The sequence below is a fragment of the Opisthocomus hoazin genome, chromosome 24 (genome assembly GCF_030867145.1).
Source record: "Opisthocomus hoazin isolate bOpiHoa1 chromosome 24, bOpiHoa1.hap1, whole genome shotgun sequence".
Classification (NCBI taxonomy): Eukaryota; Metazoa; Chordata; class Aves; order Opisthocomiformes; family Opisthocomidae; genus Opisthocomus; species Opisthocomus hoazin.
Window position 1 is genome coordinate 7232942 of NC_134437.1, and position 25179 is coordinate 7258120.

At 46.4% G+C, this 25179-nt stretch overlaps 1 protein-coding gene across 8 annotated transcripts in view; it reads left to right on the forward strand.

Moving 5' to 3' along the window:
- Positions 1 to 25179, forward strand: part of ARHGAP32 (Rho GTPase activating protein 32) — a 275382-nt gene that overhangs the window by 177324 nt on the left and 72879 nt on the right. For 5 of the 8 annotated variants that reach the window (XM_075442313.1, XM_075442317.1, XM_075442315.1 and 2 more), the window contains 3 exons: positions 7290 to 7371; positions 13553 to 13603; positions 16672 to 16746. In XM_075442313.1, coding sequence (XP_075298428.1) covers positions 7290 to 7371; positions 13553 to 13603; positions 16672 to 16746 — 208 coding nt within the window. The remainder of the gene's footprint in view (positions 1 to 7289; positions 7372 to 13552; positions 13604 to 16671; positions 16747 to 25179) is intronic. The other 3 variants (XM_075442319.1, XM_075442320.1, XM_075442318.1) reach the window with 2 other exon arrangements.

Sequence of the window (25179 nt, forward strand, 5' to 3'; positions counted from 1 at the left end):
TGTGTTGGCTTGATGTCAGATGTGGGAATTCAGATAGTATCTCCTTTGTAAAACCGGAGCAGCGCGGACATACGATACCTGCTCTGAAATGAAATTTATTTCTAGAATTAACCCGTTGATATTTCTTGAACAAACTTGACTGTTGTTCTTCTAGTTTTGAACCGTGGTGTGTCCCTGTGGGACTTCTGTTCTGACCTTAGAAGCCCTAAAACTGTATTTGCCGTACTGTCGAAACGTAACGAAATGCTTTCGTACTGCCTGGACCGGTCAGGCTGTGCGGCAGCTGGCTTCCAAGTGAATCAATAAAACAAAAATTCTGACGAGATGCGAAGAGCATCGCTGGTGATTAAAGGCACAAGGAGCAAGGGAGCTCTTCTGCAGTTTGTCACTGTCTTCTGTCTCTCAGATCAGAGCAGTCCCATCGTGCTTTCCCAGCATAAAGATACGTTGACGAGCAAATCGCTTGCAAAGGGGTTTGTATCCGTGCACCGTCAGTAGCCTGACACAACAGATCTGAACAGCTGCAGAAACAGAGCACCAGGTTTGTGCTTGACAGAAAACTAGGGGTGGAATAATCTCGAGTCTTAAATTATAAGCAAGAGTTTTTCACGGCGTGGATCGGATCACGGCCGCTGAATGACACTACTGGAAATGCAGCAGCTGTAGTATATGTTTCAGTAGCTCCCAGGCCGTGTTTGCACAAATGCAGAAGATGGTGTGTTTTCAGAAGTTATTTTACTGCCTGTCAGCTGAGATAGGGTAGCAGAACAGCTACACTCCCTGCTCCTGCTGGCTGCAGAGTCAAGCTGCTTAGCTCGGAGGTGGGTTCCAGCAGCTGCATCTCAGCTGACAGGCAGTCATTTCCTAAGCTGTGCTAACTCGGTTGTTACTGCATAAACACGTCTCTTCACACACCCATGGGTCTGATTTGCAGAGGTGCATTTTTGCTGAGAATTGACAGATTTTGTCATTTCTTTGAAATCTATTTATCTGAGCTTTGCATTTCCATGAAACACCATCAGCTACCAAGAGATGCAAATTCTAGTGTTGTACAAAGAGGGTGAGGGTTTTTTAACCTGTGTTTGAAGTTTAAGGCCCATAAGCTGTGAGTTTCCAGCTGTAACGGAGCTTTTTGACTCTACTAACTGCTGCTGTGAGAAGAGAATGCAGAGAAAGGAAATGTCTGTCTGGTGTTGATACACCAGACCTAGAGGAGCGTCACAGCTCCGTACAGAAGTGTCCTTGATGAATACTTCAGTGTATAGGTACAAAACGTTGTTACAATAATGTATATAAGAACAGTGGAAGCTGTGCAGTCTTCAAAGGATTAATTATAGGCGGGCAATTCTGTTCCTGTTCAGGAACAATAGCCCTTGTAAAAGTGATAGCAATCTGTTGATCCAGTCATTTTAATTAAGAAAATAAATCAGCAAAGACTGCCTTGCCAGATCGTTGTGGTTCTGAGGGCAGATAAAAGGAGGGGGTCCAAAGGCCAGGTGTTTGGACAGTTTGTTCCTGTTACTTCTCAGGTTTTTGCTTTGTGCTAGGAAAGGAGGAAGATTTTATCAAATGGACCCCAGCTTACATTGTAAATCATGTCTTGATAGGAGGAGAGCAAGGTTTCGCCGACTGTGGGAAAAAAAATTACTTCTTGACTTAAGGAATTTCCCTGGTTTTGTGCATTTAAACCAGCTGGGACTTGTGTATGTCTGGGCAGGAGTGCGTTCTTTGCCGCATGTCCCCCTCTCTGCTGGAATAAATACAGGGTTTCTCTGGTGTGCAGATGAGCAGGAGGCAGGGCTGCAGACATCAACAGGAGTGCAGCTCTGACAGGTTGCTAGCATGTTCGATTTGATCTTCACCAGCCAGAGCTAGCCTTCAGGAATGAATCACCGTTTTTCTTATCCTTCAGATTTCTGTGGTAGGGTTGCAGATGCCTTTCTCCCAGCGCCTGATCTAAGGACTGCATTGCAAGACACTTTGCAGAACAAAACAACCCGCTAGGCTTGCTATCATTTTCGCTGCTTAAAGTAAAATGATTTTAAAGACATTTTTTCCTCAAGCCTTTTTCTTTTCAAATGTCCTCAGTGAGTCACTGCTTTCATTGTGAGATTGTTACCTAAATTACAGCCACCTCCACACTAACAGCCTTCCAGCCCGCTTTGTTCTCCTCTTCTTTTTCTCCCTGCTTTGTCTTTTCAATCAGTAGCTCGGTTTCAGGCGGCTGAATCATTAGGGACAGGCCCTTTTTTGATGCACAACTGCCTTTTGATGTTCTGAATAATTCTGCCTTTCGGGTATCACTTTATTAGTCGCACTGCTGCACAACAGTGAGCTGCTAGAGGTGACACAGAGCAATGTGCGGGAGTGTGCGTAACCAGGGGGGGGCTGGACTTTTTCTTCAATCAGCCTGTGCTTGGGTGAGCCTGAAGTGGTGGTGAAACTGCAGGCCCTTGCTTTCCAACCATGTTCCGTGCTGAACCAGAACACAGGATTGAAAACTGAATGGATTTCCCCAAAAGGGACATGTTCTGCCTGGGGTTGGTCTGGGGTAAAGCTGGCTGTTAGTGGAGAGCTTTTTTCTCCTCGTGCATCATTTTCTAGCACAGAACGTGCATGTGATGTGAGTAGAGCGTACTGATTAGTGAAGATGGCCTGGGAAGGCAGGGCGTGTTTTTGTGGCTGGTGTCACTTTGGAAACACCACTTCTTCCCCGAGAAGCCAAAGCTGGATTTCTGGTCCACGTGCGTTGGTTTGGAGCTCGGGGCGAGAGGCAGCCACCTGCCCGGTGAACGATATCCCCTGCAGAAGAACCAGGCCATGTGCAAGAGCCTGGTGGACGTGTCCCCGCTGACGTCGCTTCTCAGCCACATGGCCGCTGCCAGGTAGAACGGTGCCGACTGCAGTAACCGAGCGGGCAAAACGATGTCGGACCCGATCGGCCCCGATCTTCATGATTGAAGACTAAAAGAGAAAAATTTTTGAATTAAATTTAACTCGTACTCAAAACCAAAAACCAAAGTGTCTCAAACAATGTTTCATTTGCCATTTATGTTCACAGAATCACAGAATGGTAGGGGTTGGAAGGGGCCTCTGTGGGTCACCCAGTCCAACCCCCTGCCCAAGCAGGGTCACCCAGAGCAGGCTGCACAGCACCGCGTCCAGGCGGGGCTGGAATATCTCCAGAGAAGGAGACTCCACAGCCTCCCAGGGCAGCCTGGGCCAGGGCTCCGTCACCCTCAGAGGGAAGAAGTTCTTCCTCCTGTTCAGCTGGAGCTTCCTCTGCTTCCGTTTGTGCCCGTTGCCCCTTGTCCTGTCGCTGGGCACCCCTGGAAAGAGTCTGGCCCTGTCCTCCTGACTTTCTCGTTTGTTTGGATTCCCTCCTTGCACACTGGAAATGATTACTGTTACTTCGCCTTTTCCCCTGAAAGCCTCATGTATCTTCCCGTTTTAGCAGACGCTGGCAGAGCAGTGAGAAAAGATGTAGTAGCTGTTGCAGAAACGTTTGCGTACAACAGTAGCCTGTGCTTTCCTCCTTTGGTTAAGGTGTGTAGTGATTTTTTTAACCTTTAGATGACCTTGTACTTATCTAAATATATACTACCCTTGCTATTAATTTTCGTACGTTGCCAAATCCTTTAATCCTGGCTCAAGCTCTAATAGTGCCTTGCTACATCTGTTGAGATTAACTCTTGGACTAAACTCATTTGTTTATACAAAATCATGGAAAACTTTCCATGGGAGGAAAAGCAGCGTCTTTTAAGTGGGTGGGAATGAGGCACAAGTTATAGGTTCTGACCCTGAAGATGATCTCCTGGGGATCTTGCAAGAAAAATTAGAATACATAAGTCAGAAAATGTAAGCCATCAGCACTATTAGCATGAAGTTAACATCAGAGAGCTTGGCATCACTAGCACAAGTGAAAAATTCTCTTTCCCTAAAAAATATGTTATGATTATTGGTTGTGAGCATGGCAAAAAGAATACATCGAGAACAGGTATAGCATTTTATTTGGGAAAAGTTCCAGGATGTCCAGAAGCAGTGACGTAACCATTTGGGGTCTGCTTTCAGTTCTAAATTCATGTTTAGCATTATATATTGCATCCAGAAGCAGGAGAAATTTTATGTTAACTGTCCAAGGCAAACGAGCTTTTGATTACAGCGTGGGATTTTGGGTTGGGTTTAGATCCACCGTTTTTCACTGTGATTAATGGAAGGTCGGTGTCCAAGTGCTTGAGATTTCTGTACCCAACTCAAGCATAGATGTTGCGGGCAATTAAAAAAAAGTTCTCAGAGCCTTGAGAATGAAAGAAACTGTATGGCTTCGGTTATGGACTCTCCCAAACGTGTTGTCTGTGTGATGGGGCTGGGACTTGCACTGGATGTGTAGGTTTATCCTAACTCGCAAATTGTCTTGTCCATCTCTTGCACAGGAAACATCCAAGAGCGACCCTTAGCTATAGGGAAGTATTTAAAAGCCGTGTAATGTATATTGTTTAAGTACCAGTACTTTTAGTGTATGTACCAACCGACCTGTTTCTCAACATCTCCCAGCAAAGCAGCATCGCTGAGCCGTGAGCCGCCCGGTGCAGGGCCCCTGTGTGTGATGCTGGTACTCATGCTGGTGTTCTTGTGCGAGTCGACATCTTTCTATCTATAAACTGCACAAAAATCACTGCTGCATTGTAGAACTCCAGGATATCATCTCCTTGCAAAGCTGTCACACCCAGCCGAGTGAGCGGTTGGGTGAAGCCATACGTTAGCTTGGGTTTTGGGTGGGTTCTTCAGTTCTGCGAGTCGCTTGAGCAGAAGTGTCATGCGCAGGCCAGTCTCCATTCCAGGGAGCCACAGATCAGAGAAGAAGCTCTCCTGAGCCAGAGTACTGCTCTTGCAAGGTCTCTTCCCGTGCTGTTGTCGTCTTAACAAAAAGCCTATTACGAGTCTTTAGCGTTAAGCGTGATGGATTGCAGTTTGTCCTCTTCCTTGGACAGAACGTTGCCTTGCGGGGTTTTGGGGGTGTGGGAAGGAGAAGTTGTCTGGTATTACTATCAACTATTGCTTCGCTTAGGGAATTTGTAATAGTTTCAAAGTCTGGAGCCTTTACCTGGACACACCATGCATGACACTGCTTGGAGGTTTCTGGGTGAAAATCAGCTTGGAGTAGGAAAGGGAGGTTATTTTTTTCTCTTTGGAGACAAAAGGGAGTTGTGCAAGATAAATCAACGGATTTGCCCGACTCGCAGCGCTGGCTGCCGTGTGGCTCCAGTGGATTTCATAGCTGTGCTAACGTGAGTGGCAGCCGTCCTGGCCCAGTTCTCCTCTTTAGAGGAGCTCGAGGCCCATCCGCTGGCTCTTTGCCGTGCGTTGTGGCAGCACTTGACCAAACCCTGGCTGCCCAAAGTGACTTGATGCTTTCAGCTGTCCCAATCGCCTGCCTGACGCGGGACAGGAAATCCTGCCTCTGGCTGAGACGGGGCGTTGCAGAAGGGCCGTGCTGCTTGGGTTACATGTCACCCTACAGAAGCTGTGCTGGAGGAGGTGGGATGTGAGAGAAAAATGTCTGGAAATGTAGATTAAGGAGACATGTTGCCAAAGGCTCAGCTCTGCCTTGACTTTCACCTGGGATGAGAGTAAGAGGGAAGACACTGTGAGAGATGGTTGGGATGCTGGGTAGCATAAGACTCCTATGTGGTCACATCTTAGCCCGAATCCATAAAGAAGGAGAGGGAAATAATTTCACTTCTCCCCACCTTTGAGTGGAGAACTTTGAGTGGCGTGTGAATTTCTGCAGGCGCATCCTATCGAAACAAAACTGGAAGATCCTCCCCATCCTCTTTAACCCTTCTGCAGGTTTAGAGAGTTTCTCCAGCATTTCTGAGTTAAGAGGGCACGCAGGGAAAAATGCTGTTAAAGGTTAGTCCAGGAACGCTGCAAATTAGCGTTTGAAAGTCATCAGTCACAGGACCTTGCTGTGAATTGGGCGCTCGGAGATGTCCACGTTGGCAGTGATGCTGGCAGCAGCGGAGAAGCTGCCTTCAATGGTTGTCGAATTTTTTTGCTGTAGCACTGCTGTGTGGTAGCCCGGCACAGGGGGGGTCGTTGCCTTTGAAGCATCTTGAAATATTTGCGAAGGAGAGTCTTGCCTCTGGGGTTTGTTTCTGGAATATTCTTTCTGTTGCACAGAGAAGTCTGCAGGGTTAAGCAGCCCGTGCAGTACATTTGTCAGCTGCGCTCTCAAAGCAGCTTTCAGTCGTGGATACCTGGCACTGTTCTCCCGTGTCCTTTGCTGGTAGGGAAACTGAGGCACGGCGGTTGCACTGCCTTGTCCGTGTTCAGAAGCAGATAGCAGAGGCCACACCAGGAGTTCTGACTGCTGCTAGAGATTATTTTGCTCCTTTATGCTCTTTCTTCTAAAAATACTTGTATGTTTTTCTAGTCAAGTTGCTGGGTTCTTTCTTACAAATGTAGAACTCATTTTACACTATGTATATTTTATTAAACACCTTCTCAGTTCCGAGATTGGATTTAATTCAATTGAACTAAAACCACATTGAGCTTTTGTAGCAAGGCCTCTGAACATGCTCAGTTGGAATGCCTGAGGAGTATCACTTGTTACCCACGCTCATCAGATCCAGCGCATGCAGCAAGGCTGCGACACAGGGGAGAGCTTTGTGCATTCAGAGTGTCTTCTCCTAACTTACCGTAGGAGAATATGCATTTTTCTGTAATGGGACTATACAGACATGCAAATGTATTCACCCCTATTTGATTTCAGTTTTCTGAAGGAATAAAACGTTAAAGGGCTCGTGGATACAGTATTTCGACAGCGAAAAAAGGTGAAGCGTTGGTGAGATTTGAGTACAGATAATTAAGAAGCTAGGAGCTGAAACATCTTGCTGTCTTCATTAAATCTCACGTTACATACATGCAGCCAGGTGCAGGAAACCCAGCTGAAGTCCTTCTGCCTCTCTCCCGAGTTCCATGGGAGGTTTCAGGGTGTACAGCACACTTGTCCTCTCCCCTCTCTGTCGCCAGTTGAAGATCTGTGTCCTGTGGACCACGCTTAGAAACCAGACCTAGAACTGTGTCTTACAGAACTAATGATTTGGGTTGTAGACTTTTCGGCTGCATCATTTTGAAAAATTATTACTCTTATGCTGGTTGGGTAACGTTACGGAGCATCGGGCAAGCAGAGTTCGAGGAAGATGTTTAACGGTTGCTGGTTTAACAGTTCAGATCTTAAAAACACCGCAGTCAATATTCTGCCTCTCTTTCTGTTTTCACTGCAGGTTGGATTTTTTCCTAGTGAGTGCGTTGAGCTAATTAACGACAAAGTTCCTCAGTCCGTGACCAATTCTGTGCCAAAGCCAGGTACGTATACCAAGTGTTAAGATGCAGTGAAAGAAAAGGGAGTTGTCTGTTTTGGTGTTCCATGTTTAATATCTCCTTTATGCATATCGTGTTATGCTCTGTGCGTTGATCGTCCTTTACACATACCGTGTTATGCTTTATATGTGTTGATCATCCACATGTTACCTCTCTCTGAGTAGTTCCCACCGTTGAATGTCTTTTCATCCGTGGTGTTTTGTAAGCTAGTATCAATGTCCATCTCCTGCATGACTTGAAAGATTTTAAGCTTGTAAGAATTTAAGATTCCTTTGGCAATCTGTAGCTAGTGATTCCACGCAACATCCCCGTTCGTGGTGTCCAGAGAGTGGTGTTGTACGTTTGGTTTTTGTCACACAGAACATACAGGCCACCCAAAAATGTTTATGCTGACTTAGATGGAGTAGGTTAATGAGGTGCTGTAAGCTTCTTTCTGTTTGAGGATTGGCAGAGAAGGTCAGAGACAGCAGAACTTGGAATCCTAATTTGTTCTGCTCTGGGTGTATGACTCCACCTGCTTCCTACTGCCTGCTGGACAGTTTGTATTGTATGTAATGCAGGCAAATTAATACCAAGCTCTGCTGGGGAAGGGAAAAATAAATAGAAAATGAGATCTCGGAGCTGATTCCACTGTCATCCCAGTATACACTGGAAGTGATTGCAGTTAGATGTGCTGGCATAACTGAGATCTCTGCAGAATTTACTGGTGGTGAAGCTTTTGTTTTATTCTTCCAATTTTTAAAAAAATACCTATATATTCATATATATGAAGATACAGCTGTGTATCTTCTGTATCAAGAGAAAGCAGTTTGAAATTGCTGACCTTTCTTACAACGTTACACAGCTGGCAAGTTGAAGGAAAGCTGGTTAACTGGTGTTCTTTTCATCTATTTTCTTTATTTTAATGATGTTCCTTATCTTGCAAGATTGCTGACTCGATATTTTGAGACAAATAGATGTGATTCAGAAGTTTGGCATTTACTAAGGGAAAAGCATTTTATCAGATCTGGTGTTACAGCTTGGAACTGTTGGTTCAGTGGTAGAAAGTCAGGAAGACCCTGAGCTCTCAGTGCACTGCGTTAATCTGCGTGCTCCAGAGAGCTGACGGTTTGGGGAAATGGTTTCTCAGCCCCTGGCATCGCCCGCCTTCCTTCTTCCTGAGAGCACGCAGCTGGATTTGTGGGAATCAGGGTCACAGATCAGCAGCAATTCAACGCGCTGCAGCCGGCGGCCAGTCCAGAAATCCAGGATCTGCCTTTTGTTGTTGGAAGTTGATCTCCAAATACCGTGATCAGTCACCTCTCTGTACTCTCATCAGCTAAAGAAAGCATGCAGACAAGGGCGACTTTAGATCTAAATGCGGGCCAAGCTGGTAGATACGATCATGAGTGAGTGTTTATTATTAAATATGGCTCAGGCAATGAAATGTCATGAGCTGCTAGCGAGTAGTTTCTCGCTATGCTTTAATGAGAGGTAACGAAGCAGCATAGATTAATAGATTCTGTTGGGCTTTAACAACACGCCTGGGGGTGGATTTCCTCTTTCGGTCCTGGGAAATGTTTGTTATAAAGTTGATACCAAAAGCCCAAGTCGGATTAAAATAATAAGTTGAAAGAGATTGCCAAGTCATGAGGCTGTCCCTGCTGACCTTCCCTGGTTGTTGTTCTACGCGTGCAATTAAAAGGCAGAAGATGGCTCTAGAAGAACGCTAACGAGCTTTCAGGTGTAAGGATTGCTAGAACCAACGTTGCAGCTGTGCCGTAATCCTGCCCTGCCCTCCCTTTCCACGCAGAATTTGTGATACCGTTTCTTTGTGGCGTGATGCTTTCTGGTTTTTCCACCTTGGGAAGTAACAGTACTTGTGTGGCATCTGGAAGGCTCTTCCCGGTTGCTAGAGAAGTTGTGACTTGGAGGGAGTGAGGAAGAGGCGGGGAGGAGGTTCCCGTAGCGAAGGCATGTTGCATGGGATGTTGGAGAACCTGAGGAACCCGTCTGCCAGGAGGAAAAAACGATGTGTGAAAGGCATGCAGAAGGGGTGAGAAGATGAAGGGGGGGAGGAAGGCGTTTCAGTTTCTGGGCTGGGTTAACACGCAGCTGCACCAGAGGGGGGGCTGGAGCACCCCTGGTGCTGTGAAGGGTGAAGTTAGAGCTTTCCGAGCAGCTGCTCCAGAGCCTCGCTAGGAAGTGTGTTGCTGGGATAATGCAGAAGAGCTTGCTTTTTCCTCACCCATATTCCATGGATTTAGGGTTTTCTGATCTATGGCTTAAACATTCAGCCTATTTCTGATACACTTAAATACCCACATCAGTTCATTTTCTCCCTTTACCTAGGTTTGAAACATCAGATTGGCTTTTTCCAAGGAATAGAGACTTCTCTACAAGGAACCACTTGCAGCTTTTGTCCTTACTTGACGTTAGCAGGGTATTTCATCTAGAATGAATGTGAAGTTTTAGATTTGGGCTTGATAAGGCATACTTATCAATGCGGAAACTTTTATTTTCTTTAATCAAAATACGATGTGTCGAGTATCTAGGACATTTTGTATCTGCAGCATAAAGCTCTTTGCCATGAAGGAATTTGCAAACATAGAACTCCTTGTGTTGTTGGATAGTCCGTTGATTTGGCTGGGTTGAGCAACCTAATGAAAAGCAGATGGAAGGCAAAGAACTTCCTGCCCTGTGTTTTTATTGTTATTTACAATTAGAGCTTTTGATTTGCAGAAGTGATGGGGACAACATTTTGATAAAACTGTAAAATATTGCAGTGGTCTGTAATGCAGTCCAAATAATGACTGAAGTTCAGATGAAAATGAAACACAGGGAATGAGAGAGGAGGGTTGGGTTTAAGTGCAAACTCTGCATTTAGAAACAGTATTTTCTTTGACTGGCAGTACACGCTCACACCGGTGATAATGCCGCCAGTGCCTGAAATAAATGAAAGAAAATGGACCGTGCAGGAAAACTGTCCATTTTACTCAATTCTGAAATCCAAAGTAATAAGAAAGAATATTGCTTTTGCCTGGAGTTGCCTCTGAAATATGTGTGACAGTGAAGTTGGGATTCTCGAAGCTGTCATAGCCCAAAATACTGCCGGGGTAGGCATGCTTACAGGGAGAGAGATATCTATGTGTGTGCATGCATGTGCATGCAGGCTATCACCTGGAAATTACAGCCAGTTTCATTGCTGTGTAACGAGCTTGTGTAGCGTTTTCCCTTTGCAGACTCTCTACAGGAGAAGAAAGGGTGCTCAGGAGGGCTTGGAAGTTACCTGCGGAGTGGTATTTGCCCTTCAGTACTGTCCTAAGCCAGTGCCCTGTTTTTTTCATGTTCAGTGCTGTAAGAAAATGCTTGTTTTTCAGGTGGGATGCAAACTGACACCCTGACTGTTTCTATTTGTGTAAAAAACACTGTAAAGATGCAGGGAGGTAGTGCGGGCTCACCAAATCCCTTTTTTCTTGAGCAGTTGCCTTTTTTCTAAATTCTTCCTGTACTCAGATACAATACTCAAATGATAACTTCTTAGCCTAAATTATTATATTGAATTGATATCAAATATTTCATAGCTAATAGCATTTGCTGACAATTTAGCTGAATTTCAGTACTACAATAGGTGGAATCAGCTTGTATTTGTAAGGATTTTTGAAGAGCTACAGGCGGAAAGGTTGCATTTGAATTTCAGATACTCGGTGAGAAGTGGATCTTTTAAACATTCATTGTGCTGCTTAGAAGAAATAAAGTGAATAGCTGTTCTGTTTTTTCCTTCTAAGTGAACATTTGGGAATTGCCTGTAGATTGTGGCTGTGTTCACTCTCTTCATTCACTGCTGTCCATCCCTGGTTCGTATTTCTGGGAACTGTGTGTGTGTGTGTTCATCTTGTCCCCGCTTACTGTCCTCAGCGTAGTTAGCAGCAGCGTCTCAGCTATGTTTCAGTCCGTTCTTTCTCATAATTCTGCATATTTGTAGTTTAACAACGTTTAAAATCACATCTCATGCTTTGCCTCACGCGTGCGATTTCTTTCACCTGTTTGCTAACAAGCAGCGTCTGGTGTGTCGCGAGCCCGCGCTGCGGCGTGCCTCGGCGCGAGGGGTGGTGTGGAGGCTTCTGAACGTGGTCGCTGCTGGGGAGCATCTGGTTTCAGGGGGGAAACGGAATAAAGATGCAGCGGGGCAGGTGGAGCTCAGGTGAAGAAATGGGGGATAAGAAGATAATGTTTCACTGTCTTTTTTCCGACGCAATGAGCATTTTTAAAACTTCGGGGGTCATTTTCACCAGTTCCTCAGCCTTACTTGGGACAAAAGAATGAATTAACAAAAGAATGAATTAACACCAGCAACTCTGCTCAAATTTACGGAGGATTTTTCAAATTCTTGTCTCATCCGTTCATTTAATTTAGATTTAACAGGTAAATGTAAAGGTAAACTCTTATGAAACGCAGCTAAGGAGGCTTTAAAGGGTACTTGTTAGTATTGCAAGCAGTTGTAAATGAATATTTTTTTTAAAAACATAAATTACAGATTAATCTGGGCCAACAAGCCAAATACAAATAGTCCACTGAACTTCAGGAGGATTGAAATTTAGGTCTGGATCAGGCAAAAGACTCTGTTCTGACCTCTTGAAGACTCTGGCACCGTACTGAATGAATTAATTTTAACTGCAAAAAATGCAAACGGAGTTATATTAATTTTGTTAGAGCTATTGCAGTCATGACAGGCTCTTCAGAGGTAACGCCTGGTTTGAAACAGGCTGGTTCCTAATCCCTGGACAAAAAGATTGTGGGTTGGTGGGGTTTTTTTTAATAAAAATGAAAATCAGGGAGAACAAGGTGGAGGCAGAACTTACATTTTGCAGGTGGGTTGAACAGCCGTTTGACACTGATAAGTGCATGTCTTAATTAGTGCTTTTATCAAGAAAATATGGAAAGATAAAACATGTATAATTAGTACCAGTCTCGTTAATCTTTTGTAAACAAAACGGTTGCTTGGTGTTCAACATGCAACTGTCTCATGAAAGATAAATGAAAATGATATTGAGCCAAGACGGGTATCCGTTTCCAGCGTGGAAGCAGACAGGGAGCGAACATACTGACATGCTCAGGGCCACCAAACACAGTTCTTGACGCAGAAGGCAGAAAACGTGCTTCTGGTATTGGCAGACCTAAGGCCCAGTCCTTCAGGAAATCGCCTTCTCTCGAGCGGCCAAAGATTCAAAATGAAAAGTCAGCAACGTGAGTGTGAAAACTGCTTCTTTAGGAGACTCGCCCACGTCTTTGAAAAGTGCTGCAGATATTTCTCCAAGGCTCTGAAAGCCACTGTGGTTCAGCCTAGGGAGCTGGGTGTTCAGATGGAGACTGCAGGAGGACGATGCCAACTTCAGGAGGCGATGCCAACCTGCCTAAACCCCAGATGTGAGCTGGTCCCATCTGGGGGGAAGGGATTTCCTGGACCTTGGGTTCTCTCGCTTCCATCCAAAAAAAAAGCTGCGACGCTTGGGTCCGAGGCAGTGAGAGCTAAGTCTCTGCCTTCTCTGCAATTAGTGATTTTCAGGACGAACACCTTTTGTCGACAGGAAAACATAGCTCTGAGGCAATTTTTTCTTTCTTTTGGCATAGAACAAAAAGTCAGATAAAGCAGTTGTCTCCATTAGAAATGGAGGAAAGTGAAATGTGTAAGGAACCCAATTACGCAAAATGTGAATTTACAAATCTGGGAGTTGTTTTTTTTTTGCAAGTGGTTGGCATTGTCCATTTATATAAAGAAATATGACATTTTCCAGCCTGGTTTCTGACTCAACAAAGTACTTCAACATGGGCTTAACCATAACCACATGCCTGGCAGACGTTGGAAGTAATGCAGACAAATCCGATGCTTCGCTGCGTTGCGCAGCAGGGATGCGCCTCGTGCTGAAGGTTCAAACATGCAAAATGGTTGGGGGTTTGCTGAGCTGGGACACGCTGGGTGGGGAATTCCTGGATCTTAAGGAATTTCCAAAGGGTTTAGGGCATAAAGCACCAAACAACTTGAAGGATTGGGTCTGTGGTCGTGCTTTGCGCTGTGTGTAGCCTAGCTGAGCTTTATATGAAATTAACCCATTTTCAATGGGTGCGTGTTTTAACCAACTTTTTGTTTGTTTGTTTGTTTTCTTTTTTTTTAATTATACCTTCCCAGTCTCCCCTGCCCACGGAGCCCGTCCAGCGTCCTGGAGCTACTTCCCCCCCTGTATGTTTTCATTTATTCCTTGTTTCTTCTTTCGCTCTTTCTCTCCCTGTCTCTCTCTGTGTCTCTTTTCTTCTTCTTCTATACATGCAAGTCAGTAGCACTGATGCTGTGAAGGATATTGAGGGAAACCAAAGCAAACTTCCGTCTCACGTGCCTTTTTAAAAGCTCTTTGGACAGAAAACAATACAGCAGGGAAACAGAGAAACTGATTCTAACTCTTTTCTGCCGGAGATGGTAGAATCATTGTCAATCAATAAAACCATACCTGAAAGACATTAAGTGCCAGGCAACCAAATACAAATGTCAGTTTGAAAGAAAGAGGAGATAAAAATAGGTGATGGAGAGGAATTAAACATGGCTCTGAAGGTTTGTTAGAACTGGAAAATCTTCAGAAGCAAAGATTCTTTATTTTTTTTTGTAAGATCAGGCAATGCTGTTTGTGCCTAGCATCAAGTGAAGCTGTCAGGTTGTGTGGGAGTGGCTGGCTTATCGAGAGAGTCCTGCTTGGTGTTGCTGTGGGCTTTTTTAGATCCTGCTAGCGCTAATCTAAACCTTACAGCAACAACCTAGCGGCGATGAAACGGGAGACTGGTTCCATAGAGTTAATGTTAAACAGTAAAGGTCTTGGCTACACGTGTCGACTCGCCCTAGGATGTTGTTTGGAGCTCCTAAATCAGTCTTAGAACTGGATAGGCAAAAATTGTAGATAGATATATAACAAAATTTATAATATGTGTATATACACACATGCTTTTGCCATGCACATACACACCTGCAGCCTGTTGGCATAGAGACTGTGCGCTGATGCCCTGTAACGTGGGGAACAGGCGCGTGGTTCCTATTCGCCCTGCTTCCTCCAGGAGGAGAATGCTACGTGACAGCAAACTGCTTGTTTCTGCTGTGAAGACTCACCTTTCCGAGCACCTTCCTGAGCACGTGCCACCATTATCAAAGGCTCTCCAGATAGAAAGGTGGAGACTTCAGAGAGGAAGGGGAGAACAGGGTTTCTATTGCAGGTACGATCGCGGAGAGCGTGCGTGGTGAGGCTTCTTCCACTGCACATATCCAGACCAAGCCCCAAAGCCAAGGAATATTTAAACTGGGGTAGAGTTTTTAAGAATGAGGGCAAAATTTATTGCTCATGATTAAATAACCTGTCAAAAAGTTTGGGAGGAGTCAGAATACTGAATGCTTGTAAGTTCCAAGGAGTTTCTTTTGGACATACAGGTATGGGGAGAAGATTTTTCTTAGCTTTTTCCTCTTTTATTGTGAAGTTCCTTGAATCTATGAGGCCTTCCAAGGCGCCATCCCTGCTAGGGTTCAGTAGCAGTTAACTTCAGATAATAAAGGCAGGGTTGGGCTTTTCGCCCTTTTTAACACGAATACAAAGAATGGCCAGATTTCTGGTTGCTTAATCACAGAATCACAGAATGGTCGGGGTTGGCAGGGACCTCTGTGGGTCATCTCATCCAGCCCCCTGCTGAAGCAGGGTCACCCAGAGCAGGCTGCACAGGACCTTGTCCAGGCAGGTCTTGATTATCTCCAGAGAAGGAGACTCCACAACCTCCCTGGGCAGCCTGTTCCAGGGCTCCGTCACCCTCAGAGGGAAGAAGTTCTTCCTCCTGTTCAGCTGGAGCTTCCTCTGCTTCCGTTTGTGCCCATTGCCCCTTGTCCTGTCGCTGGGCACCACTGGAAAGAGTCTGGCCCCGTCCTCCTGACACCCACCCTGCAGATATTTAGAGGCATTTCTAAGGTCCCCTCTCAGCCTTCTCTTCTCCAGGCTGAACAAGCCCAGCTCCCTCAGCCTTTCCTCGCAGGAGAGATGCTCCAGTCCCCTCCTCATCCTCGTAGCCCTCCTCTCATTCAGTCACTTTCCTTTTTAAGCTGCTTGTGAGAAGGAAGAGTTCAACACTAGAGCAGCTACAACACTTCTGCTCAAAGATACAAGGCTTATTAGTGGCTGTGCCTGTTTTTCATGTGAAATTAATTTCCTTTGACAGCCATGTCCCTTCGTGAGTCACGTAATTGCAACAGAGAGTAGAAACTTGGCTATCGCCGCGCACAGAGCGCCAGTAGAGAGCGTGTGCCACGTCCCTCGCATGCCTGAGCGCTCCTCTGTGGTCTGCACCAGGGGTTCCTGTTTGTCACATTGCTGTGTACCAAAGATCATGGTTGCACGTCGTCTGTTCCTAGTAATTTAGGAAGATACTTTGTGTAGTTTTGAAGGATGGAAGCTTTGAGGTCCTGTTGAGACTTTGCTGGTGTTAGAGAGAAGTTGCTTTCTGGGCTTATGAAGCTGGTTGTAGTCGCTGAAGTTCTTTTTCGGCCCTTAGCTTCCCCAGATGAAATGAGCTGAGATCTGAGCAGGGAGGCGAGGGCTGAAATATTTCTTTGAAACTGAGACAGAGTGCCTCTGAAAATATGAGCTCTGCATCTCCAGTCTTCCAGCCATACCAGAGACCGTTATCGAGCAAGTTGCAGCTATGTTTAAAATCACCGCTTCTTCCACCAACTAGCATTTGCCAACCTAAACTGAGATTTATTTTAGATATTTTTTTAACTCTTTTTGCAGTGGAAGCTCTGTTTATGGTGGTATGGGCACATAATATGTGTGCTTGCACTGGAACTGAGAATCAGACTGCGTACACTGTGGTTGCACCTGAGCCAGCTTTAAGCCCAGTCGTGCAGGTACCAGTAGCATCCACCTTCATCCTCAGCAGCTCAGGTTTTCTTGGGATTTGGGTGTTTACTCAGCTTACTCACCTCATCTTTTTTGCTGTTCCTCCTGTGAGCTTGACATATCGCTTCACTGAGACTTCTTTTTGCACGTAGGCATTGCTAGCTGAGAATACTTCAGGTCTAGGACATGCCAGAGAAGCCACACCTTAGAACGCACAACACTGCAATCTGGATTTCTCTAGCACTGTTTCTCCAATTGCTGTCTCTACAAATTAAATTGTTACTCTCCTGCAGTTTGTTCCAGGAGGTATTTTAATGTGACTTTGTCCTTTCTCTTGCCTTCTGTCTGCCCCTCTGCCCTCTTCCCGCCTGACCTTAACTGTGTGCAGATTTGGAGATGGATAGTGTAAAGCCAGGTTCTGCGTGTGTTACCGAGGCTCTGAACCAGTCCCAGCCGAGCTCAGGTAGAGCCCGTTACGGACAATTAGTCTCTCAGTGTCCTAACCAAGTCTAACGCTGTCCGTGATAGCAATAACCATTTACTAACAGTTTGGTTACAGAAGCTAGATGTAGTTGAAATAGTTTATTATTCTTTTTTCTGTTTTGTTTTAATATCTGAGGGCTAGAAAAGCCAGTGCCTGATTCTCAGAATCCACCTTCTTGCAGGCAGATCTCCTGCGAGTGAGTACCGCTGAGCAAGGCCGGGTGCTGCAGTGCGAGAGCTCTGCGGCGTCCCCGGCTCCGCGGCCGTTAGTCTGGGTGTCAGAAATTAGCTTCCTTCCCACCCCCCCCAGCTGCTGAATTTCTAAATACAAAGTGTTCTTCTCTCCCCAGGCTTTCAGTTTGTGCCTCAGAAAGATACACCCAAAGAGTGTGCCAGACCCTGTTTGTCCATGTTCTGGAGGAAAGAACTTGCTTGAGCAAGAGAGAAAAGAAATGTGGTTAAATACTATAGTTTTGTGGCAATGTAAATGACCCTAATGTGTACCCAGTTGGAGAGCGATAGTGGAAAACAACTGTGTGGTGTTGCCATTGTCATGACAACGTCGCTATAGCTTCTCAGAGCTAACATGAAGTAAAATTAAAGTGTTCCAGTGGAACTAAGGAACTGAGATATGTCTCTGGTGCAGTTTACCTACTTAAACAATTTGATCGTCAGTTATTGAGAGCTGTTTGATAACGGACATTTCACATTTCTTTTTGTTTCGTTAAATCATATCTGGACTTTTGTTTTCCTGGATCTCCTAAGTGCTTTGAAGGAAAATGCAAGTGGAATTTTAGGAGAGACTAAGTAGCAAACCGCTAAGTGTTTTTTTCCATCAGGCTGGATCAGGGCTTTCCAGTGATGCAGGCAACATGTCAGATTTCTTGCAGAGTGCTCAGACAGCGTGTTGTTCCCCTATGTCCTTCTGTTTTTTCTAGTCTCCTTGTATTGAGGTTGAAATGAATTTTCAGGGTAACTGTACCTTTCATAGAGATTGTCCCAATCTATTCTGTGGGTGAAATGGTTAATGGAGATTCGATATCGAAGTGATGCTAATCAATACAGCCAGTCAGAGCTCCCTCGGGTCCTGCTGTCTGCAACGCTGGTATTTTGTTTTATTTTATTAAGGAGGCTAACATTTGTGCAGTTCAGTGATTTGAAGAGCTTGGTAAGTGGCAGGCATCTTTTCTAATTGTATTTCAACTGATTGCAAATCTTCTTGGGATTGCCTATGTGTAAAGCTCTGCCTCTGCTGAAATCCTTGTCTGTATTTCCATTGTTTTCTTCTAAAATCACCAGAGGCAGATTTGGTTTTTTAGCTAGGCTTTAAGGCTTTATTTTACTCCTGTAATAAGTGTTGTGTGCTTCCTTTAAAAAAAAGAGAAATTTTTTAGCAGTATTATTTTGCTGGTAGTTTGCATCTTGGATATGTTAGGAGTGCCCAACTTAGTCTTCCAGAATTATGTTGCATTGCTTGCTTTCAGTGCAGTGAGTTCTGATAAAGTGCTCATTTAATCTGAATTGCTCCGGTAATGACCCGTTCTTAGGAGAAAGGGATTTATTGCCGCGACGGCTCGGGACCGCACACGGCTATACGAGATGCTATTGCAGTGGTCAGTCTGTTCAGGCCTTTAAATTCGTGTACAGAGTTGAAGTACAAATCAGAACTGCAGCAGCGTTTTCCTGTTAGTTTTTCGTTTCCTTGGAGTCTTCTTTGCTCTCCATCCCCTGTTTCGAGTGATTCTTCCCCCTTCTCTTTTCCCTTCCCATTTTTGGGCAGAAATAGAAAGGGACAAGAACTGTGGGCTGATCTGTGGAAATGCTGCTATAAACAGGATTCATCTGGTCTTCTGTGAAAGCCACACCATCAAATCTGTGATTCTGCCGGAAAGCAGGAGTTGGAGAGAAGAGCTCCTTAGAGCTGGCGTGCTAGGAGAGGAAACGGACAGAAACTCTGAGTTACAGATGCTGGGCGAGCCTGCGTGGATGATGTATGAGCATCCCAACAGCAGCAACGTCCGTCCTGCCCCGGGCACGAAAGAGTCTTTCTTCAGCCAGATCTGGGCGAGTCAACGTGGCTGAAGTGGAATTGGGCTGTAGGAAGCCAAGCAGCGTTGAGCTGTGTGGTTTCATTCCCTTTCTCCCCAGGGGTTTGGGGGAGAAGGAAGCAGGCAGGTCTGCAAGGCTCGGCAGCCCCCGTGGCTTCCCCACAGCCAGCCATGGAGGCCCAGCGTTTCCAGTAGGATTTGTTCAGCTGAAGCCGTGACCTGTCTTCTGAATGGCCCATTCTACAAGAGGGCAAGTTATCTGTACCTTTTCCTCTAGAGCTGCTTGAAAAGCCACCTGAGGATTACTGAGGTTGCTCCATAATTGATCATTTTAGGAAGCTGCAAGGGAGTTGCAGGGATGTACGGATGCAGATGCCAGTGAGAAGCAGTTTTGGGAGTCCTCTACCAGACTGGGACAAGTAGTGGATTTACGTGGAGTGTAAAAAAAGGTCTCAGTTAAAAAGTGTCAAATAGTTTTTCTGCACGCTGCAATGAACCTCTGACTATGAGAATGTATTTTTATATGTAACTTGCTTTTGAATTTAGCCTTCTCTGGCAAATCTGAAATAGATTTCCCATCCACCTAAAGAAAATCTATAAATCTGGGCTAGCTCATAACTGAGAGACGAGCAAGAATTTTAAGTATTTCAGATAGGTTCCCAAGGATACATAGCATTAGGAAGGCAATGTATTTTTTTCTTCCTTCTTAATCCTTTAATCCTTTAACAGTGCAGATGTTTTCTGACAGCAGCAGTAAGAACCAAGCGTATTTTTTAAGCACCCGTGGTTGTGTTTCTTACCCACAGACTCTGTGCAGTTTCAGATGATGTTTGTAGCTGATGCAGTCTGAACGAATGGATATTTTTGTAACATTTCCTAGGTGCTATGGAAACACGTCTTGATGGTCATCGGGTATTTGTGAGTAAATTGGTTGACATTTTCTTCAAGGGGCCTGGATTTGAAAGCAGGGAGTTTCCCCTGTAGACAGGAAGGGGTTTGGGTGTTACTGCCGTGTCCGAAGGGCCCAGGGGAAGCTTGGCAGGGCAGGAGACTCCATAGTTTGGGGGAAGAACAGGAGAGAAGTCTGGACTAGACTGAAAGGGCATCTCTGGGGATTCAGGATGAGAAGAAAGATACAGTTTGGTTCTGCTGTTTCTTTTTTTTTAGCTGAAAGAGAGTTTTCTGATCTGTTACAAGAGCTGCTTGTCTAAGCCCTCCCGACCCCCAAGAAGGGGAGCTTTTGTCATTTCGTAAACAAATGTCGTGCGTGCAAAGCCAGTAGTTCACAGGGAGAAGCTACTGCACATGAGCACTGCCTCCTACCCCGTGTAATCATCCGCACGAGTCCACAAGGTGATTGCTCCGGTGACCTTTCGGCTCCTTTGTGCAGTATCAGTAGCAGGGCATCACTGAACGAGGCCTCTGTCTCCAATTCGTGTTTTCCTGCCATGGCTGAGTCTGCTCGAAGTATGAGAAAGATCTCACCCAGAGCTGGCACAGCTTATCTGCCCAAACGAGAATCAAACCCAACAAACCCACCCTGAACACGCAGTCGGGGCGTAGGCACAGCTGTCCAGGCAGAAGAGCCCTTTTGTCAGCTTAGGTTCTGTCAAGGGGAGTCACAGCTCTGCCAGTTGAGAAGCATCTCCACTGGGAGGCACTACTGGTGCGACTGCAGCGTTGGAGATCTGCCTCGAGCCTCCCGAAGTCACAGGGAGATGCCTGAAACAGAATATCACAGAATATCACAGAATAGTAGGGGTTGGAAGGGACCTCTGTGGGTCATCTAGTCCAACCCCCCTGCCGAAGCAGGGTCACCTACAGCAGGCTGCACAGGACCTTGTCCAGGTGGGTCTTGAATATCTCCAGAGAAGGAGACTCCACAACCTCCCTGGGCAGCCTGTTCCAGTGCTCCGTCACCCTCAGAGGGAAGAAGTTCTTCCTCGTGTTCAGACGGAACTTCCTGTGCCTCAGTTTGTGCCCAACACAGGCAGGACGAAGAGACGGATTAATTTCTGTATTCCCTGCAGTGCCGTTTCTTCCTTGTGTGCGCTCACTCGCAGCCGCTGAGGCTTTGTGGAGAGGTTGAACCCCACAGACAGTCGCTTGGGCTTCCTGAAGTGTGACAGGTCGTTTTGTGGCAAGTCTTGGCCATGTTTCCTCAGGAATTTCATTTGGAAAAGAAAATGAACAAGCTGCCATTCAGCGAGACCTGCACAGGCTGGATACTTTGGCGCAGAGGAACCTGATGAGGTTCAGCAAGGGCAAGGGCAGGGTCCTGCCCCTGGGGAGGAACAACCCCAGGCACCAGTACAGGCTGGGGGGGACCTGCTGGAGAGCAGCTCTGCGGAGAGGGACTGGGAGTGCTGGGGGACGACACGGTGACCATGAGCCAGCAGCGTGCCCTGGGTGCCAAGAAGGCCAATGGGATCCTGGGGTGCATCAAGAGGAGTGTGGGCAGCAGGGTGAGGGAGGTTCTCCTCCCCCTCTGCTCTGCCCTGGGGAGGCCCCATCTGCAGTGCTGTGTCCAGTTCTGGGCTCCCCAGTTCAAGAAAGATGAGGAGCTACTGGAGAGTCCAGCGGAGGGTGACGAGGATGGGGAGGGGACTGGAGCATCTCTCCTACGAGGAGAGGCTGAGGGAGCTGGGCTTGTTCTGCCTGGAGAAGGCTGCGAGGGGACCTTAGAAATGCCTCTAAATATCTGCAGGGTGGGGGTCAGGAGGACGGGGCCAGACTCTTTTCAGGGGTGCCCAGTGACAGGACAAGGGGCAACGGGCACAAACGGAAGCAGAGGAAGTTCCAGCTGAAGATGAGGAAGAACTTCTTCCCTCTGAGGGTGACGGAGCCCTGGCCCAGGCTGCCCAGGGAGGCTGTGGAGTCTCCTTCTCTGGAGATATTCAAGACCCACCTGGATGCGGTGCTGTGCAGCCTGCTGTGGGTGACCCTGCTTGGGCAGGGGGTTGGGCTGGGTGACCCACAGAGGTCCCTTCCACCCCCCACCATACCGTGTTTAATTCCTCTCCAACCCCTACCATTTCTGCCGTGTACGGATCTGTGCAGAGCCTGTATGCATCAGCTCAGAATTAACTACGTAGATCTGTGTATCGTGTGGGTAAGAAAAAGGTGTGTTAGTGTTTCTGTTACAGAAACATTCACGGTGTTTGGGGCTGGCACACGTCACCTTTTTGTGGGGAGGCTGAATCCACCGCAGCAGGGTGACCGCTTGTGAAGTAAAGCGGTGAAACTTGGCTGAGGGGAGCGGTGTTGGAGGCACCAATGTGGTATTAGTAAGGCCAGATTTCTTTTCACATGTTCTCTGCTTCTTTCTCACTCTGCCTGCTCTCCACTTACTGAGGTTGGGGGGTTTTGTTGTTTTTAAACTAGGTATCTTTTCCTTTCTCACAAGCTCTGTCAGAGAGGGACTTAACTCTAGGAATAGTTGGCTTGAGCAAAACTCCGCAGTTATGCAAAGAACTTTGAAATAATGGGAAAAGGTGGTTTGTTCTGCTTTGCTTTCCCTCTTCTTTTCTCCTGAATAATTCTGTAAATTAGTGTGGGAGCCAAGTCGTGGCTTAGAAATATGTTCAGGCAGCTTTAACCTTAGATGATAGCACATAGCTCCGATCTCTTCTGGCATATGGATTTGTCAAGGGTCGTGCCAGTGCGTATCCCAAATCTCCAATTAAAACCTGGTCCCGTTAAGTTCACAGAGGCTGAGCAGCTGCACCGTCCCCTCTGTATGCAAAGGAGCGGTGCTTGGGCTCCGACTCCATCTGGCTATCGCGCTCATTCCCGTAGGGATCGGTGATGTTGCTGCATCCGCAAGGAAGTCTCTGTGTGAAACTAGAAATTAATGTTAAAAACGAGCGGAGCTGGTGGCGAATCCGTAAAGTTTGCTTGGCTTTCTTGGAAGGTCTTGGTTTGGGCACAGCTGTGGTGTACGTTGGAGGATCAACACGTAGAAACGCGTGTTGTCCGCTGCTTGGACAAGACCTGCGGCATGTGTCCACCAGGAACCCTGCCCCAGCAGCCAAGGCACGACTCCTCCTCTGCCCCTCGCTGCCTCTCCGTCGCTCTCTGTCCTTCCTTTTCTTCCCCTCTCCCTGGCAGTGGATTTAACTGCTCCAAACCAGATCAGAACATCACTCCAGCCTTTAGGACTTGCTTCGCTAGCTCATGAGTCAGCCTGTGGCCGTGATTAATTCGGCAGACTTTGCTGATCTGAGGTCTCATCTGCCGGATTTCATTTAAGAGCTTGTGTCAGTGCCGGGCTCATTCTTCTTCGGCGTTTAATCCTGTAACTGCAGGGGGAAGCTTGCGTCAAATTCTTTGACTTGTTCTCACGGGAACTTGCTTTTGCTAAAGGAAAGGCAAGTGAAAGTCCTCTGTTACCCGCTTGGCTATGGACTGCATCATTCCCAACTGGGTTTTTACTGGTGTAAATGGAATATTTGGAACATTTTTCTTGCAGACCATGGCTATGTCCACCAAAAGAGCAAGAGTGTCCAGGCGCTCTGTGACATGAGATACCTTTATGTCAAACCTGGGTTCTGTGAGCTCTGTGAATCCAATCAAGTAATGCTGAGGTTGTCCCATGGCAGTCTGTTGCGTGGTGTGTTGTTCTCTTGGGGTTTTTTTTTAATCCCTCACTCTGCCTTCATCTATAACCTTAGTTTCCCCCCCAAAACCCTTTTTTTAAAAACAGGGGTTTTGTTTATGTGGAGGGTTTCTTTTTTTTGTCTTTTTAGAGTGATTGCAGGATAAATCTAGCTGAGTAAGAAGCAGCACTGAAAAATACTGGCTGCCTAACTTCTAATAATGGCTTGAAGCTTCCTTCAGTGGTTACATTTGCAAAACCAGAAAGTGGAAGAAGCTGCGGGGTATATTAATCACATTTTTTGGGTTACTCTGCCTTCCCAGTACTTCTGTCTGAAATAACTTCTGGAGGATAGGTTAAACTTCAGAATGCTTTAAGGACTGAATTTGTGACAGGCGTGTGGCTGGAGCCTTTTGGTCTCTGATTTCAAATGCTCGGGCTCGTTAGCTGTGCTTGAAAGATGTTCATTATCCACCTCTTCTGCTCCACTGCAAGCTGATGAACACGTAAGGAGCGGAGAAGGCATCTCTTTCGCTTGCTTTTGTTCCTTGGAATCGTCCAGCAGAAGAAATTAGGAACCGAAAGCAAGACCCACGTTGAAGATTGTTTTATTATTTTCAGTCGAGAGATTCAGAAGGAGCAAGGGGGTGCAGCACAGGGCGGGCAGAGATCCGCTGTCTGGGGCAGAGCCCGTGAGCTCCAGAGCCGGAGGACCTACGTCCGCGTGGGGATGTGAACAAGCTCTTGAGCCGCGATGCAGTGCTTGTTTCCAGGTGCGGAGCAGCCAGCTCCCTGGTTGCTCAGGTTTCGTTCCTGCAGGAAAGGCACTTTGTAGCATGAAGTATTTGTACAGGAAGCAAAGTGCAGGTGGGGGAAACGCGTGCGATTGCACACCGTGGAGTAAAATAGCTCCTCGAGCACTGTTGATCATCAGAGCAATAATTTTCAAAGGTGATACCCAAATCTGCAGTGGAGGGAGCTCAGCAGTACCGGTGACAGAGCTGCCGTGTTCCTGCTCTGGTTAGCGAAAATGGGATTGTGCCGTCGCTGGCCCTGGCTTGAAACTCTGCGCCAGCAAACTCTGCGAACCGCAACAGTTTGTCACAACGTGGGCGATCAGCCTAGCAGGCTTCTGCCTGGCCTGTGTTAAAAAGCAAAAAAAAACCCTGATGCAGGGAGCATATAACACATCCTGGCAGTTTTGGGTGGCTGATGGTGTTACTGCTCTGCAGTCCTGTCTGCCCTTTTGCTGTTTTGAATGGTCGTAGGTGCATGCTGCCTGTCAGTTTTGGAGAGCGTTGCTTCTGTTGTAGTCGTTCCCTGTTTGTGTTGGGATTTCACCGACATCTGTCCGTGGGTTCGATAGGAAGAACATTCCTGGAGTGGTGATTTAGTACCAGGAAGAAGGTTTTGTGTTCAGAATTGCACATGAGCACATGTAAAACCGGATTTAGGAGTCATGCGTGGCTACTAAGGAAAAATTAATGTGATGGTGTGATCGTTGTCCAGGCAAAGCAGTTCTAGTAATAAACACCAAGTATAATAAGTAGCTGGAGAGCAGGCGTTATTTGGAGATGTGAGTCAGCAAACAATTTTGAAAATAACACATACGCTTGAGGAGAAACTGTGAACACCAAAAGGAGTGTTTTACCCTCCTGATCATCAAGATGTCTGTGTAAATAGAAGCAGATTCCTCTTTCAACCTTCTGACCCGGAGGCTGCCCAGCTTCCCGAGCGAGCCCGCATTTTGCAGTGTGTGGCAGCAATT